The following is a 19,815-nucleotide window of genomic DNA, read 5'->3' as shown; positions in this document are numbered from 1 at the left end:
CTTTAAGTTATTGATATGCACTCTCAACCTTAATTCCTCCATCTGAATGAAGTTTTTTTGGTCTGGAAATTTCCTTAGGGTTTTTTGTTTTTAATTATTAAAAGTTTCATACACAAACACTAAACAAGAAACCATAAAATAATGTGATATTTAGAAATATTTTAAGTTATGTAATATCAACATTAATTCATTTTTTAAAAATTTTTAACAATTTCAGTGGCCTCAGTTAAGAGTTACCTGAGCTATCGACCTGTACTTGTCTGTATTCTCTGTAATCATAACAATTACGTGGTACAATAATTAAAATCTTAGTTATTCCTTCAAATATAGTCTATGCATGACATTTCAATAAATTTTATCTATATGGAAAGTTTGAAGAGTCTGTGTTATTGCATTGTTGAGGTCACTCAGAAACAGGAAATACTGCCACAAATGCTAAATTTCTTAAAGGTCCCAGTTTTTAATGATTTTTAACTCAAAATAATTAATGGATTTACTTCCAAATTCTCAGAACAATTATTCTGTACTCAAAGAGTAAGTGCTGTAAGTTTAGCAACGGGCACCTTGATCAGCAACAGGCCAAATCAGAGTCCAAATCTCCCCATCTCCAGTATGTCTATGGTGTGAACTAAAAGTGCCACCTCCACGTCTCTGTTGCAAATGGCACCTGCCACCACAGTCCCTGTGCTGTCCTGGACTGGCTCTCTGGTGCCTGGCCCTGCTTTGCAGCAGCAGCAGTTGCTGTCCCTGAGTTGCTGTCTCCCCTAGCTGTCCCTTCTTCCCAAGAGACCTTGCCCAATGAAGTTAGTGCAGAATTTCCTGCCATCTCTGCCCAATTCCTGTTTGCTTATCCCCTTGGCAATCAGGGCTTTGGAGATAGAAGCAGCTTTCAGAGCACTGCTGCTGTTTTGATGGAGGGGGAATTCACTCCTCCTCTACATTGTATTAATTCAGGATTTTCATTTAATAGGAATGGTATGTTTGTGCTATCATTTCTGTGAATGTTTTGTTAAGAGAGGCCAGTTGGTAGGATTGGCGAGATGTAATCACCAAAAGTTCTGAATAGAGTTTGGAACAATAGTATAGAGAGACAGCATAAGCATTTATATTATTCAACACACTATGTCTCTATTAAGTCCATGTTTTTTAGTGTCTAGTAGAGTTATAAATTAAGTTTCCCAACTCATATTTTGAAGGTGCTGTACAGATGTCCTTTGAAGACAAGGACTAAGAGATCAGATATGGAGTGACCGCTTTGTGAAAAGTGTTTGCCCACAGGTTATAGGGTATTTTTGTATCCCTGGAGGGAGACTGTGATTCAGAGACACAATCCCTCTTCAAATTTACCCTATGTTCCAAGGAGAGAGTAAACTGTACTTGGTTATTATCTGGTACAGTGAAGCTGGAGCCATAGCTCTACTAATTTCTTGTCCCCTCCCACTCACCCACATGGGGATGGAACACAAGGGCTCTTTGGTACCTGCTTCACCACTTGAGCTGCTACCCATGACACCAGTGTAGCTGCATGAGGGAGAGAACGGTCACCATATATGCTCCCATACTGCCTTATGCAGCTATGAAAGCTGGGTAATGTTTCGACCCACGATTTGCACAGAGAATTCCATAGGTTATCAGATGTTTAAAGTTGAGTTGCCAAACTTTTTTTAGTAACTCACCAAAATGCCTTGTTACACATGATTTTACTTACCTTAATACATACTTTTGGTTCCCCCGCTCCACAAACACATGCTTGTATTAATAACCAAACATAATGTTATAAATGAATACTGGGAATAAATACCTTCAAAAGCACATTAAAATAAAATCTGACTATATTGCATTATGTCTTCATCATTACAGGTACAACAAATTTCAACTTTACATATGATGGAATAAGTGACAGCTCTTTGCCTACGTGGACTAGAAAATGTAAGTTGACTGACTTCTATAGACATAGTAATGGTAGGTACTTTTTAATACCTTTTATAACCATGGTTTTAATTGCATTTTTTTTGCCTCATGGCATATACTTTAAGGTGAGCTACCTGATTTAAAGGAATGTTGAACAACAGAGCATAATTTTTACATTCAATGAGTGAATAAATATGCTAAGATGTCATGAAATCTAGAAGTCTGAAATTAAATGTCTGAAATTAATCACTAGCATTTGACATGATCCCTGATAGAGAGAGACACACAAGGGAGACAAAAACAATGAGAAGTCCTTGTGGCACCTTAAACACTAACAAATTTATTTGGGCATAAGCTTTCATGGGCTAAAATCCACTTTCATCAGACTCTCTCTCTGAAACAAGGGAGACAGGTATATATTGTATATAAAGTAAGAAAAATATTCCTAACAGAATCATTTATCAATCCCTTTCTTATAAGACAGAAAATATCATGTTGCCTCTGTATAAATCCATGGTACACCCATATCTTGAATACTGTGTGCAGACGTGGTTGCCTCATCTCAAAAAAGATGTATTGGAACTGGAAAAGGTACAGAAAAGGGAAAAAATGATTTGAGATCTGGAACACCTTCCACATGAAGAGAGATTAATAAGACTGGGACTTTTCAGCTTGGAAAAAAGATACTGTGGGAGGATATGATAGAATATCAGGGTTGGAAGGGACATCAGGAGGTCATCTAGTTGAACCTCCTACTCAAAGCAGGATCAATCCCCAGGCAGATTTTTGCCCCAGATCCCTAAATGGCCCCCTCAAGGATTGAACTCATAACTCTGAGTTTAGTAGGCCAATGCTCAAACCACTGAGCTACCCATATGCCTAGGAAAGAGTACTGCAGAAAGGGATCTGTGGGTCATAGTGGATCACAAGCCAAGTATGAGTCAACAGTGTAATACTGACTGTTGCAAAAGAAGCAAACATCATTCTGGGACGTATTAGCAGGAGTATTGTAAGCAAGACCTACGAAGTAATTCTTCCACTCTACTCCACACTGATTAGGCCTGAACTGGACTATTGTGTCCAGTTCTGGGTGCCACATTTCAGGAAATATGTGGACAAATTGGGGAAAGTCCAGCGAAGAGCAACAAAAATGATTAAAGGTCTAGAAAACATGACCTCTGTGGGAAGATTGAAAAAACTGGGTTTTATTTAATCTGGAGAAGAGAAGACTGAGAGGAGACATGACAAGAGTTTTCAAGTACATAAAAGGTTGTTACAAGGAGGAAGGAGAAAAAATGTTCTTAACCTCTGAGGACAGGACAAGAAGCAATGGGCTTAAATTGCAGCAAGGGTGGTTTAGGTTGGACATCAGGAAAAACTTGTTAACTGTCAGAGTGGTTAAGCACTGGAATTAATTGCTTAGGGAGGTTGTGGACTCTCCGTCATTGGGGATTTTTAAGAGCAGGTTGAACAAACACCTGTCATAGATGGTCTAGGTAAAACTTAGTTCTGCCTTGAGTGCAGGGGACTGGACTAGATGACCTCTTGAGGTCCCTTCCAGTTCTATGATTCCAGGAAAATCATAACTGTCATGGAGAAAATAATTAAGGAAGTGTTATTTACTCCTTCTCATAACACAAGAACTAGGGGCCACCAAACGAAATTAATAGGCAGCGGGTTTAAAACAATCAAAAGGAAATATTTCTTCACACAACGCACAGTCAGCCGTGGAACTCCTTGCCAGAGGATGTTGTAAAGGCCAAGATTATAACAGGGTTCAAAAAAGAACCAAGATAGGTCCATCAATAGTTATTATCCAGGATGGGCAGGGATGGTATCACTAGCTTCTGTTTGTCAGAAGCTGGGAATGGAGAAGGGGATGGATCAATTGAGGATTACCTGTTCTGTTCATTTCCTCTGAAGCGCCTGAAACTGGCCACTGTCGGAAGACAAGATACTGGGATAGATGGACCTTTGGTCTGGCTTAGTTTTTATGTTCTTATGTGCCCTCTGTATTGCAAATATCTACAAAAACCTACATGATTTAGAACATGAAGATTGTAAAGCAAAGCACTTGAAAGTTTGAAAGTGCCAAAATTGAGGTTGCCTGTGCAGCATTAATCCAACCCCTCCTTGTGTGTGTATGCATTATTATATAGTCTTTAAATACATGATTATATACTATTTTTTCCACAGGATTCTGTCTTATTCAGTCCACAGTGTGGACAGTGCTAATTGAACAAGCTGCTATACAATATTTTGTTTTATCTTTATTGTTCAATATGTGGCCTCAGACTTTATTGACTGCACACCTTTTCAACCCCTGCTCTGAACAAAGAATTGTTAATTTCCTCATTAACTTTTCTGTGGTGCTCATCACAACTCTGAGTGCTTCACAAACATTTAGTGAATGATTTTCACAATATTTCTCCGAGGATAGGTGATAGTATTATTCCCATTTTACAGATGGGAAGCTGAGGCACAAAAAAGATTTAAGATAAAAGAAAAGGATTACTAATTCTGGGTTCCCATTTGTAGAAGCCTAAGACCTGCTTTTCCAGAGTATTTAGTATTATATCACACCTTATGTACTCACAATATAGGTCCCATTGACTTCAGTTGTGGCTGCTAATGTTCAGCGCTTTGGTCTCAAGCTGAGTATCCAGAAAATGAACACACAATTAGCAACCACCTATGAAAAGTTGGATTTAAATGACTTGTCTAGTACCCTATACAAACTGTGTGGTAGAGGCAGGGATATAATCCAATTCTCAAAGGCAGCATTCAATTGCCTTGACCATGCAACCATCCTCTCTATTCCTGCAACTCCCATTTCTCATTTGCTACATGCCTTCCAACATCTGCAACAAATAAGGTAGGCATGCTTTAGAAAACAGTATCCTTCACTACACAACTGAGTGGGTCAGAGCATTGGTTCATCCAGTGCAGTGAATGAACCAGGGATCACAAAGGCAACTTTAATTCCAATATTTTCTAACTTTTGATTGCCGAACTTAGAAACCTTAACATTATTAAAATAGCTTATTTGTGTAACTTCCTAATTTTTATGAAAAGCAGACTGAAAAAACAAAAAATCCATCATTTATAATCATATTGACCCCCACATGACTCAACAGTAGGGCTAAAAGGTTTAGACCCACCACACAGACCTCTGCTGCTTGAGCTAACACTATAACTCATAGTAGTAGCAGTTTTTCATCCTCTTTGTGGACCAGCACTAGAAGGGATGAGTCACTCACTTTGTCAGTGATTTTACATATTTGCTAATAGCAGAGGAATGATGAGACTCAGGAATCTTGGGTTTCATTCTAGGTTCTTGAGGAGAGTATGCTCTAGTCATCACAGACCCTTCTGCTTCTGTTTTCCCCAAGCCTAATCCCTTCAGCCTCATTCTCTCTATCCTATTCCCGTTCTGTCTCCCTCTCCCTGACTCCTCATCCTAATCTTCCCCCTTCACTCCTCCTCCTTGTTCCATTCTCTTAACCAGTCCCGGTCTCCATCCCTTGGGCTCCTCAATCCAGTCCCTGCCTGCTTGCCCAGCTACTCCTAGTCTTTCCCTTGAGAATCTCCATCCAGGTCCCAGAATTCCCCCCACCCCAGACCCAGTTCACAGTTTGTCACCCTCCCTAGGTTCCTTGCCCCAGTCTCCATGGTCACCCAGTCCCAGTCTCCAACACCCAACCTCCTCAAGAGAGACTTCTGTCTTTCGGTTGCCAGTGTTCAGAGTTTATAAAGAGGACTAATTAATCAATAATATCATTTTATGGAAACATTATAGTATTTGAACTAGAAGAGCAGCACAATTAGTGGTGTGCAACTGTATTTAGGTACTATATTTATTTAATATGTATCAGATCAAATTTTTGCTATCTGAACTGCCAGGCTATTCATTCTCTCTCTCTGTTTTTATATATTTGGATTGTTGTTGTAATCGTGTGGGTCCAGGATACGAGAGCAACAAGATAATATTTTTTCTTGGACCAACATGGATTCGTGACATGGACAAACTTTCAAGCTTCACAGAACTCTTCTTCAGGTCTGGGGAAGGTAACCAACATATCCAAGCCACCCAACAACTCTGACATTACTTGCTATAAAGAACTCAAATAAGAGTCCACTGCACAATTCACACAGGAATTTAAGGATATCAACAAGTCCTTTCCCAAACAACTCTAAGAGAAAATCTACAACCTCATGCCCCAGGAACACTCCCCAGTGGCCTTCCACATATTTCCAAAAATAAACAAGCAAGGGAATCCAGGCAGACCCATCATATCTGGCCACAGCAGTCTTACAGAAGGAATATCAGCACTCATAAATGCCATCCTCAAACCATTCATCACACAAAGAGCAGTTACCTCCAGGACACAACTGACTTCCTCCAGAAACTCTGCAATATTAATCACCTCCCTCAGAACACCATTCTTGCCACCATGGATGTCTCCTCCCTATAAACCAAATTCCTTCACTGTGATGGCATCACTCTCTGCTCCAAATATCTACAAGATAATGGGGACAACGTTCATAAATCTACCCCAAACACATACCCAAACTCATCCATTTCATTGTTTCCATAACAACATTTAATTTTGTCAATACCGTAGGAACAACCATGGGTACGAGAATGGCTCCCAATATACCAACCTCTTCATGGGCCACCTTGAGGAAGAATTTCTAGAAAAATGCCCCATGAAACCAATGATATACAGCCATGACATTTTCATCCTCTGGACAGACAACCTAAACTCCCTCCTAGATTTACACCATAACTTCAACCACCACCCCACCCACCCATCAGACTCTCTCTAGAACACTCCCACACCAGCATCAACTTCTTAGACACTGTGATCAGCTTCAGCAATGGAACCCTACAGACAAGTATATACAAAAATACCTATGGATCCATCATACTTATCTTCACAGAGCCAGCAACCACCAAGAAATACATTGTCTACCGCCAGGCATTCAGAAACTGTAGAATGTGCTCTGAAAAGAAAGTTCAGGATACATATCTTAACACACTTAAAACTGCCTACACTAAACAAGGACACTCCACCAGAGAAGTAGATTTCATCATGAAACAGACCACCCACATACTCTAGAGAACCTGTTCAATACAGGGAAAAAAACTCCACTGACCGCTCACCTCTACTTTTCACCTACCACTCAACACTGGAAGCAATATGGAGTTTCATCAAACAATTACAACCATACTTGATGAGGACTACATCCTGAAAGAAATCTTTCCCAACACCCTCTTCAGGCCTTCAAACAATACCTAACCTCGCCAAGCTCATCATCAAAAGCAAGGTCCCCACAGACCAAGGTACATCAACTCACCAGACTCTTCCAGAACAGCAGATGCTACAATGATCAACACCTCCCACAACATACATTTTCAAGATCCACAGGTCCCACTCTTGCCTATCCCAACATGTCATACTTCATCCAGGGCATCAGATGTCCCACCACCAACTGTGTGAGTGAAACCAATCACTATGCTCGTGAATGAACTTGCACAGAGAAATGTTAAAAGACAAAAATGCCCTATCACCTGTGGGCGAACACTTTTCACAAAGTGGTCACTCCATATCTGATCTCTTAGTCCTTGTACTCAAAGGACATCTGTACACCGCCTTCAAAAGATGAGCTAGGAAACTTAATTCATAACTCTACTAGACACTAAAAACCATGGACTTAATACAGACATGAATTGCATGGCCTAATATAACATTTTGCAGCACATTCTGCTGCCTACTAACCCTCCATTGTCATACGACTACAGATGTGTTAATTTCTCTGTTCATATTAAGTGGTCTTCTACAACATTTGTGAACTGTTTATGCTTAACAATCTGTCCCACTTTGTATCTGGCCTGGAGACTGGTTATCTTTCCCAGACCCAAGGAAGAACTTTGTGAGGCTTGATAACTTGTCCTTTTCACCAGCAAAAATTGGTCCAATAAAAGATATTATGTCACCCACCTTGTATCTCTCATATTGATTCATACCTGTTTCTTATCTATTCTTACATAGATAGATACTTTTTAAAAAAATGATATATATATACACAATTGTGTGTTTGGTGAAGATTATTGAGAAGGTACACCTCTTTCAAAGAGTTGTTGTCACATTTTTCCTACTCATCATTTGGTAAGAAAGTGATAATGAAGATAAAATATGCACAATATGCACATTTAGAATAAAATTTGTAAGAGGAGGGATGATTGCTGCCCACTGCTGACAGCTGAGAGGGATCCTGCGCGGAATCCCTCATGGCAACAATAGAGAGAAGGTAGCCCAACTGATAGAGAGAAGTTCTTCAATATATTGCAGAAAGAGGGATCCACTACATCCAGCAGGGAGATGGAGAGGCCTGCTAAGGCATTTCCCAAAATAGTAATAATGGGCATAGCGCTGGTAATCTATTCCTCTCCCTGCCCTCCAAGATATTCAACAGGGAAAAAGCAGACAGCCACAGCCATCCCCTCTATGGATTACTAAGCATAGAGAGAAGGCAAGCTGGAGGTAGGCATCAGTCCTTAATGCCTCTGGAAACTATCCTCCAGTCTTTGCCTTTTCCTTGTAAACTGCTCTACAGATAGGGCCACTCTGAAATACTGCAGGGAAAGGAGATCATGCAGGCTATGGAACTGACAAAGAGCTTGTTGTACATGGAGGTGAAAGGGAAGAACAGAGTTAAGAGCAGAAGAATTTAAAGGAAGGGATATGGTCTTGTTGAGTTGTGAGAAAAGAAGCAGATGGACAGGACATGAATAATGAGCTTGGTCTCAAAGAGCTTGAATAATCATCTAGACATTTTGGCTTTTAGCCTTATTGAATCTTTCAGACTTTTGAGGTTTGTGCATTACTGCATGTAAGGAATGGCATGAATTCTTTTTATAGTGAAAACTAAAAATCTCCCTGGATATATTTGAAAATATATGTATTTAAAATTAAAGTAAAATACTATCCACAATTGTCTAGACTGTGTTCACCGAGGAAGAGGCTGGTGCATAATTGTGTACTTAGAATCATGTCTGATCAGAATTCATTGGAGCAAACGTTTTTTTTTTGGCCTCAGATTGAATGTAGAGGGAATAAGGATACACGTGTGTAAACTATAAGAGCAAAATGGCGTTCTTAGTCTTAAAAAATGAAGTGGATATTGTGCAACTGCATTAATTTGAAGGTGCTGTAACTAGTGTGCTTACTTGCCTTTTGTAAATTAGCAACATTGAGATGAAAATACATAAAGTAATAACGAGAGAATTTGGTCCTGTGAAAATGTTAATAAGTCTCCATATTTTAATGCAGGCTTGGACAATCACTGTATAGAGCTGACGGGTCTGTCAGCCAACACCCCTTATTATTGTACTTCAAAAATCTTGTTTGAAACTGACAAAATGATCAAAGAAGGTACGGCAAATATAACAACAGATTATGGAAGTGAGTATAATATTTACCTTTATTTAATTTTTTTTAAAAAAGAAGAGCTTTTCTGTGGTAGGTTCTTACATTTCAGCAGCTAAATGGACTGTAGAGCAAGTCAAATATTTTAAACATTTTGGGGGGGAGCGGGGGGGTTAAAATAGCCTTTTTATGCAACAGAATATTTTCATGAAAAATATTTGAATTTTTGAAATTTTTGAGGGTTGAAATTTTTGACAATCTGAAAACAGAATACGTATTCTGTTTTTTGACCTAAATGTTTTCATCTTTGTGTTTCTTTTCTGAATTTAGTTTTTCCTTCCTTCTCCCCTCTCTTTCTGTCTTTTTTCCTTTTATTCCTCTCATTTTTCTTGTTTTTTATTTTTTCATCTTTACTTTTTTTCCTTGTCTTTTTCCTTTAAAAAATGGCTGAAATCTGATTTTCAAAAAAGACAGGAAATTGAAATAAGTTTTCATTTTAATAAAATTTCAAAAAATGAAAAATATCAGTCCTCTTCCCTCTACTCCCAAACTGGTACATTTTGAACTCTGCAAAGTGAAAACAATTTTGTTTCTGCAGAACTGGCAGGGAAACTGGTCAATGGATATAGATATGGGGGATGGAGGAGGTGACACATTGGGCTTATGCGATAGTTGTTATTTTGAATTAATTAATATTAGACATTAGGCCCAAACCAAGAACTTCATATCTAAACTCCCTTGGATTTTTGTGGGATGTGAAATGTTACAGTTTAAATTCTAAAAACCAAATCCACCCTGGAAGAGCTAATTTGTCACCAGATTCCATTGAAAACATTATCAAAAAGGTTATCAAAATGGTTGTCAGCCAATGTTGAAAACCATTTTGATATTTTCTATATTTATTTTGAAACAAATATATTATTCAAAATCACATTTTTTCCATAAAACAAGAAACAATTCCATTTTGAACAGTTTGAAATGAAACAAGATTGAAATTCCTAAATGTTCAACAAAACTACTTTTGGAGTTTTTGGTCAGCTCTAATTATTGTTATTTGTACTATGATAGAGCCTAGAAGCTCCACCTGATAATAGGGCCACCAGTGTGCTAGACACTGTACAAAAAAACAAGTGAGACAGTCCCTGCCAAGAGGAACCTTCCATTTAAACGGGCAAGGGAAACAGACACAGCTAGCTAAAATGACTTGCTAAATGTTACATCAGGTCAGTGGTAGAGCTGAGAATAGAATCTAGGTCTTCTGATCCCCCCCATACAATGACCTACCCACTAGACTATGTTGCACATCTTAAATATTGTTTATAATTTAACATTGTTACCATTTCCTCAGATAATCTCATAGGTCTGCAGCAGGTCTCCCATTACATGTATGACTGCTTTGGTCAACACCATTGCTTTGAACTGAGATCTCTTTGTGATGCCACTGGTACATTTTCTTGTTGTAGGCTGAAGTCCTAGGTAATTTTAGGTTCCAGATCTTCTGGATCACTTCACTAAATATTTTTCTTCCATTTGTGTAAGTCCTGTTATTTGGAGAGTGGACCCTGATGTAATTTTTAGTTGTTATGAATCCCCCTACTAAACAAGCATTTCACATTAGTCTCTCACATTTTATAATTCCTGAAAATGGGCTTACTGATTCTCCTCCTGGTATTATGCCTCATAGATATAAATTCTTTACACACATATTACCTAATACAATTACAATGGGCAAAATTTGCTAAAAAAGCCAAGTTCCAACTGAACACAAGAATACTCACATCATCCAATTATTTTTGTAATTTCAGCTACTTTTTTATTCTGTTATTTTAAATTACTTTACTTTTTATGTGATTTTAATTTATGTACTTATTGCTCGAGTCAGTCACCCACACAAACTACTGCTCCAGTTAGTCCTATTTCTTTAATATTTGCCACACTACAGTGATGATTCCAAAAATTCATGATTATTCTCTGAGCTGTCATTGTTTGCATTTTAAAATATGCAATTTCTACAGCTTATATATGCACGATATTTGTGTAAAATGGGTTAGAGATCAATAAATTCTGTGCATTATTATTCACAACAGTATCGCCTGCTAATGTCTTGCACTAATATCCAATAAAATCTTAATTGCAGCCTGTATTTTTCAAATGCTAGAATACAATACATATTTTTTATTTCAAATTTGCTGAGTTTTTATAATTTGAAAAATATTTTATGCATTAAAACAGTGTTATTCCCTCTCCCTTCGTTTTGTGTAACAGCACCAAAGCAGCCTTCAAAACGTGGTCCAGAAACTACAACTCCTACAAGTGTATCATTTAACTGGTCTGAACCATCAGATAAAACAAATGGCCCTATTGATGGCTATGTAGTGAAATGTAATGAAAGCTGTAAAGGCAAGTATATTTTTCTTTGATATTTGCTGTGTAACAGAGATGGATTTCTACATTATGTTCAGTGCCTAGCACAATGGGGACCCCAGTTACTGATTAGAGCCTCTAGGCACTACCATAATACAGATAATAGTTTACTTGCACAATCACATCTCTAAAAAGTTTTTTTCCCTTTGAAATTATATCAGTTCAATCATGTAATTTATTTTTTATATCATGAAATTTTTCATGGTTGAGTTCAGTGGACTAGTTTCACCACAGCCAGTTACCATGTATTCTGAAAAAGTCAAGGAATTTAGCAATAGGACAAAACAACAGTATCCACTAACAAGCTATTGGGGCCCATCTTGGGTCAGTTGTAAGCAATGTGCTGAAGGTAGGTAGAGTGCACCAATAATCAACTAATGAATATTCTGGAGTGGCTTATTCCTATTAGACTATGACTTAAAAGTATAATTTAAAAAAATTAAGAGATCCTTGTTGGGAGAGGATAGGTAATGTTTCATCCCATTATGAAAAATCCTTTAAAGGAGGAAGATAAAGGAAAAATAAGGAAAATATTAGAGACATATTTTCTTTGTTATTTGTATTGTCTCTCAATCCCCTCTTACCTGCAATTAGCATAACTGGTTTAAGATTTCTGCTTCTTTTCCTTTATAATGATATAGGCTTTGGGATCAAAGGCAGCCAAAGGCTATGTAGTTCATCTACTCTAATCCTCTTCAGGACTAGAGCAGGCCAACAAGCAAGTGTGCCAGTTTCTCTGACTGCCTGGACATCTGGTCTGCTCCCAGACTCAGGCACTGCATGGAAATATGTATTTGAAATAGCTAGTAAGGCTGTTATTTCATCAAAAGGCCATTGCCACAAGACTACATAGTATCAAAGCTCCTGCTTAACTGCTGGATAATGTTTTTTCCTCCTGAAAGTCATTCTGATCCTGTCTGCAACCAATGATATGACAGAAACACCTGGGTCTTGCTAACACCAGCTTCTGTCTCAAGTGAACCCAATGTGGTGGCAGCCTACATTTATTATGAATTTGGGAGGCTGGATCCAAACACTGAGCTCCAAGTTAGAAAAAGAAATTTTTGGCGGGGGGAGGGGGGAGAAAGAATGAATTTTGATATTGGAATAATGGAGGGGAAGGAAGAATGGGAATGATTCTGGGATGAACAAGAGACTGGATGGATGGCTTTGGAGGCACGCACACACACACACACACAGCTTTCAAAGGTACCCCATTGTAGCAGAATTAGTAGAGGTTGCTCAGAAGTTATATGGCCAGGGTGGCTTGATTATACCTGTCAGAGTCTGCTTGCCTCCCAGCATTTATACTCTCTGTAGACGTGCAGACTCACCCCTGCGGTGCCTCCTGCTGGTCTCTCAGGGAATTAGCTCTTTTTCCAGCCAGGAGCACCCTCTACAGGCCGGTGATCTGCCTGGCCTTTTGGCCCCTGTGTCCCTCCCTGGACCCCGGTGCCATTTTAACTGGGGTGCTGCCCCCTGACAGTCCCCCACCAATCTGAGTCTCCACTCTCTGGGGAACCCCCAACCCACTATCCCCACTTTGCCTCAGTTTTGGCTACTGCCCAGTCTCTATCTAGCTCCCATTCACAGAGGCAGACTGCAGTGTCAGCCACTCATCATAGGCAAAGGGGTTTGGATCTGCTGCCTTTGCCTACCCCTTGGGCTGCCCCCTGCAACCCCCAGTACTGCTTGGCCTTATGTTAGGCCACAGCCTGGGGCTTTCCAGGCAGGGGCTCCCCCAGCTTCTCTGCCTTTCCCCAGCTCTGCTCCACTCAGGTACCCTGTGTCTAACTCCCTGCAACCAAGCAGAGGGAGACTGTCTGCTCCTGGCTTCCCTGGCCTTTTTATACAAGCCAGCTGTGGCCTGATTAGGGTGCGGCCCAGCTGCAGCCGCTTCCCCAATCAGCCCAGCTTTTAGATCTGCAGGCTGCTTTTTAAACCACTCAGAGCATGAGTGGGTAACCAACCTGCTACACTCTATTTTTAAGAATTTTAACCTGACAATGTATCAGTTTCCAGTTCAGGTCCCAACTCTAAATTTCAGTTTAGTTATTATTTATTAGTAGTATTGTGGTAGTGTCTAGGAACCTTAGTCATGGATCAGAGCCCCATTGCATCAGTTACTGTGAAAACACATGTGAAAAGATTATTCCTGCCTCAAAGGGCTTATAGTTTAACTAACGCAACTCAGCCGTTTATTAAGTGAATTAGCTAGACTGGGAGAGGACTTGATGGTTTTCCTTTGATGTCCCATTGATGGCACTCCTGAACTGGGGAGCTGGTTTAAAGCTCCCAGTTCAGTGTCTTAAGATGAGGAGAGAATGGAAGAAGTGAAGTGCAAGAAGTGTGGGGGAAGTCAAGTGTCTGGCAAAGGAATTGGTGAACACTTCACCCTTTAGCTGTTTTTGCAGGCATACTCTGTGATAGTTTAAAAGGAAACACCTCTAAATCCATTATTTTAAATGGAGGAGGAAGGAAAATAGGGCAGAACAAACCATTTTTGTTTTGTTTTGTATTTTTGGAAGGGAAGGATTTCTCCTCCTGCTATAGCCCATTTAAACTGCTGGTTAATGCATAAGGGGCTATAAACATACTGGAGGCTGCGCCACACCCCAGCGCTTACAAAGGAGCAAGGTGACTTCAAGACACCTTTTCCTTGCCCTCCATGGGCTGTACCTGTGCTGTGCCTCCTGGAGGTGCAGCACAGAATCTCAGCCAAAGCTTTTTCCTTATTTCCATTTTGTTTTCCCCTTTTACAATAATGGGAAGAAAGAACCTCCTCTTTGTAGTGATGAGGTTCTGCTTATTCCTGGCTGAGAGCTGGTGGATAGTTGTAACACCATCAAAAACTGAACTGACCAGTCCAGACTATAGCTTTGACTAAATAACACCCACTGGCAAACTCTAATAAGAAATGTTTCCAGGAAGTAAAAAATTAGGGACAGCCAACAATTGAAGTGTCTAAAGAGAAGGTGACTGAAAAAACAGATATGCTACATAGCTACTAACCATCAGCACTGGATGTTACACATCCAAGATCTCTGAAGAAATATAGAAATAAAGTGGGAAAGAGTTGTTACCAAAAATGTCCCATCTCTCATTAAAATCAACTACTACATTCCAGAAGGGGAGGGGAGGAAATGTGACTATCTTTTTTTTTTTTTTTTTTTTTAATGGTTGTAGGGCTGAGTCTGAGAATTACAGACCAGGGAGCCTAGAGTACAGGGAAAAGTGGTTTAAAAAATTAAAGAGAGTTAAGGAAACTGAATAGTCACAGGATAAGAAATAATATACCGTCATGAATTATATCTGGCTCAAATACAGAGAACAAAGAGAAGAAAACATGGCAAATTTTCAACATAATGGTAAAAGTTAACATTGTGATGTGCTAAAGATTTGTAGTTGGACCAGAATTGTTTATATTCATTAATGATATGGGAAAGGGGATGAACAGTGAAGTGACCATTAGCCAATGTCCCAAAATTATTTAGGTAGTCAAGACTAGAGAAGACTAAGGGTACGTCCATACTACCCGCCAGATCGGTGGGTAGCAATCGACTTCTCGGAGTTCGATATATCGCGTCTCATCTAGACGCGATATATTGAACTCCGAACGTGCTCCCGTCGACTCCGGAACTCCACCACCGCGAACGGCGGGTGGCGGAGTCGACGGGGGAGCCGCGGACTTTGATCCCGCGCCGTCAGGACGGGTGAGTAGTTCGAACTAAGGTAGTTCGAGTTCAGCTACGCTATTCGCTATTCGTGTAGCTGAACTTGCGTACCTTAGTTTGACCCCCCCCCCCAGTGTAGACCAGGCCTAAGGAACTTTAGATATAGGTGAGAGAGCAGCAGATGAAATTCAGTGCTGGCAAATGCAAGGTTATGCACACTAGAAGAAATAACACATACTTGTTTAACAATCATTCCATACTGTTTAAGGCAGGCAAGTACTTAGCTAGATACTGTACAAAACAAGCTATATTCCTTATTCTACAAGCAGGAGAACCAAGCAGCTACAGGACGTGCTTCCGTGTCCAGTCACTTATATAAAATTACACAAAAGCAAACAAAAAAACCTACATTACGAGAACATTAAGGATGCAAAGTCAAGTGCTCAAAATTTAGGAAATGCCAGAATTATCTATGCAGCCTTAATTCAGCCCCCTTGGGCATATGCATTGAGATACAGTCTTTACTGACATGGTCATACTTTTTCCCCAGCCCTTATTCAATGAACTGTGTAGATGATGCTCACTGAATGGTTAACTATTTGTTATTTCTTTTTATCTTCATCATTCAGTGCGTGGCTCAATGCACCATTTACTGAATAGTATTCAAATTGTATACCACATAGAGAATTTTTAATTTCCTTGTGAGTTTCTCTATTGTGCTCATCACCTTAGTATCTGAATGCTTGACAAACATTAATTTATTTTCATAACACCTCTCAGGTAGGGAGGTGGTATTATTATTCCTATTTTACATGTGGGGAACTGAGGCACATAGAAATTAAGGTTAAAAATGTCTACTAATTTTGGGATATGAGTTTGAGATGCTCAGAGCCTAATTCTTCAGCATACTTAACATTTTTATACCATTTTATATGTTCAGATCATGCCTTAAGCATGAGAACATCCCTTCTCTTACTACAATCCCTTGCTTAATTCACTACACACCTTCCAGTTTCTCTAACAAATGAGGCAGAGGTCCTACAGACAATAGTCTCCTTCACTACACAACCCTGATTTATCCCCAAAGCAGGTTCATCCTGTGACCTAGAGGAGGCAGGAGTCCTATGGAAAATATAGTATGTCCTCATATAATTAAACACTGTGTCATAATGCATATATAAGAGGGGGAGAATTGAGGTTGCATTTTCTAACTTCTGAGTTCTTGACTTTGAAACTTTAACTTTATTTTAATGTATTTTTCTCAAATGTAATTGCCTACATTTTTTTAAAAAAGTAAACAAAAAAACAAATTCCATCAAAATTAATAAAACGGGGGATGGGGAATAAAGATATATAATCACTAGAGAGCATTCCCTTTACAGGAACCTGAAACTGAACCTAGGAGTCCTGAATCTCTTTATTCCTCTTCTGTCAGCAAATAGCTGTGAAATCAACTGGCAAAGTATGTGTGTCATCCACCTTTGAGTGCCTGGGTCACATAGAGGATAACAGCCATGACTGCTACCAGTTGTGCCATTAGTTTAAGTTCAAGTGGTACATTAGGTAGGGTGACCAGACAGCAAATGTGAAAAATCGGGTCAGAGGGTGGGGTGGGGGTAATAGGATCCTATATAAGAAAAAGACCCAAAATCGGGACTGTATCTATAAAATCGGGACATCTGGTCAGCCTAACAATAGTTCAAGTCTGTGCTGTAGATCTAAAGTGTGAACCATGCTGATCTCCTCAGTTGGGGGTCATTATGGTTCATCATGATGGAATTTTTGTTTTTTAAGAATACTTAAAAATTTGGAAATTACATTAAAAACAATGCTAAAAGAATGTTAAGGTTGCAAAGTCAATACATAACAAGGTAAGGAATGGTGAAATTAAGATTGCCTGTGCAATCTTAATTCAGACCCCTTGTGCACATGCATTATTACACTGTCTTTAATTATATGATCACACACTAATTTGTCGGGACCCCCACCTCATTCAGTGCACGGGACGGATAATGCTGTCGAACTGAATCAATGCTGTGTAGTGAAGGAGACTGTTGTGTACAGGACCCCTGCATCACTGGTAGTAGAAGTTGGAAGATGTGTGATGAAAGAGGCATAAGACTGCAAGAGAAAAGGTTGTCTCTTGGTTAAGGATGTTGAACACCAGCCTAGAAAATCGGATTTTATCCCTGCTTCGGTCAGAGAGTTCCTGTGATACTGGTCAAGTCACTTAAACCAAACTTTTCATAGGCAGCCACTAATTGTGTGTTCCTCATTTTCTTACTGCCCAACAGGAGTCACTATATAGCTAGATGTACTGAAATGGTGAATGTTCATAATTACAACTGAAGTCCATAGTAGCTTGTCCTTTGAAAATATAAACTGCTATACAAATGCTAAATACTCTGAAAGATCAATTCCTAGGTTTTTCAAGTTGGGCACCCAGAATAAATGAACAGTTGACAATTTTGGCCTTAATTGATCTGTGCCTCAATCTCCAGCTCTAAAACAGGGATAATAATATCATCTAGTCTCACAGGATAGATACATTCATCAACATTTATGAAGCACGCAGATACTGTGATGGGAGCACCATAGAAACACCTTTGAATAATTGTGTAATCAGTGCAGAAATTGAATTGTGTGTTAAATAAGGCCTCGGGCCCACCTGTTGAACGTGGAGGATTAAAAATTAATATTTAATAGCTACCCATCCATTTGAAAAAGGTAGCGGTCCTGTGGAAAAAAGTAGTCTGTGATATAATTTAACACCATCATGAAGCATATACACAAGAGGGCCTAATCAATGGCAACCTTAATTCTGCCATTTCCTAACTTTTGCTTGGTACTTTTAATCGTGTGTGTGTGAGAGAGAGCGAGAGAGAGAGAGAACATATATAGTTACAGTATATAGGATAAAAATATAAGCATATTTCAGGACATAAGGCAACACCAGCTGATGGTGGCCAGAAACAATAACCCCTCTGGCCAGTTTAAACCATAACTGTCCATTTCAGGGATTCTAGCACCTTTACTGGCCATCCTTTGGAGATGAGAATATTGACTTTGATACAGTATACCAGTTCCTATGTTCAGAGTATGAAATGCTAACTTGATCTTTCCTTTTTTTTTTTAAACAGAAGTGGACGTTTGGCATAACACTTCTTATAACTGTACAGGATTTAGTCCTTACACAAAATATAATGTGATAGTTAAGGCATACACCAATACAAAGAAAGGACAACAACTTTTCGGGGAATTTTTGACTTTTACTGGATGCACAAATTCATCAAGTATGTTTATTTATTTATTTCTCTGGGAAATACAAAGAGTTACTATGTGAATACAACTATGCTCATTGTCACTTGAATCACTAGTTATGAATTTATTACTCTGCTCAATTTACAATAAATTGACAATTTTGGTTCAGACTGTTTGTGTTAATATTGTTGTGTAAACATCGTGTGTTTAGTTCTTAGCAAACTTTCAGCACATAGTATTGATACCATGTTCTTTACATTATGTTGTTTAACGCTGACATTTTAAAAGTTCTTTCATACCTATTACACTGAAGAACTTAAATGTTTTTTCACACTTGAACTTTTAAAGTTTAACACAAAATGCAAATATAGGTTTTAAAAAAGCATATAAAATATATTTACTTATGGCACCACAATGCTAATAAAAAAGTAAAATAAATAAATATGGAGATTTAGCTAGATTGGATTATTTGACCTTGCCCTTCTCAGTGTAGGGCTCAAGCTCTGCCTCCAAAGTATCTCTCTCTTTTTTTTAACCCCTTCTCTACTTTCAGGGTATCAACCTTTTCCTGTTTGTCTGTCCTGTTCGTTCAATTTTTTAGAGTCGGTCTACAAGAGGAATTGTTTGCAAAAGTTTCCCTCCATTGCTACTGCCAGTTCACTATCACCCCCGGCAGCAGTGCCGTAAGTGCTAGTGTAGATTGATGAGAGGTGTTTTAACCTTTGTGGCATCTAACCCTAATCAGAGAAGGAAAACATGACCTGGTGGTTGCTGGTGTCTTGAATATATCGATGTTCCCATCATTGTTGCCATCATTGTTTAAAAGTTCCAAGCCATTCCAACATCTCATCATAAAGCTCAGGATCTTCTTTTTATGTACTATGGTTTCTTTCAACCTTTTCCAGTTCCGGAATCTTTCTCTTCCCTTTGCTTTCTTTCTGCCTCTTCTCTTCATCCTTCTGCTCTTAGGTTGATAAATGTTAATGTCTAATGGCTTTGAAAAGCTATGATGCAAAAGTCCTGCTAATGCTTGCTATGGTATCTCTTACATCTGAAGACAGAAGTGTCTTTAAGACCTCTTCTTGAAGAAATATTGCTTGATGTTCTCAGCC

General features: G+C 39.1%; 1 protein-coding gene across 1 annotated transcript in view; it reads left to right on the top strand.

Moving 5' to 3' along the window:
• The window catches only part of PTPRC (protein tyrosine phosphatase receptor type C), a 108,310-nt gene that overhangs the window by 59,629 nt on the left and 28,866 nt on the right, over nt 1-19,815 (top strand). Inside the window, exons 8-11 of the mRNA XM_045028476.1 lie at nt 1,861-1,929; nt 9,249-9,380; nt 11,610-11,744; nt 18,583-18,735. Coding sequence (XP_044884411.1) covers nt 1,861-1,929; nt 9,249-9,380; nt 11,610-11,744; nt 18,583-18,735 — 489 coding nt within the window. The remainder of the gene's footprint in view (nt 1-1,860; nt 1,930-9,248; nt 9,381-11,609; nt 11,745-18,582; nt 18,736-19,815) is intronic.

The sequence above is a fragment of the Mauremys mutica genome, chromosome 8, assembly GCF_020497125.1.
Source record: "Mauremys mutica isolate MM-2020 ecotype Southern chromosome 8, ASM2049712v1, whole genome shotgun sequence".
Taxonomy (NCBI): domain Eukaryota; kingdom Metazoa; phylum Chordata; order Testudines; family Geoemydidae; genus Mauremys; species Mauremys mutica.
This window is presented reverse-complemented; position numbering and strand designations above follow the sequence as displayed.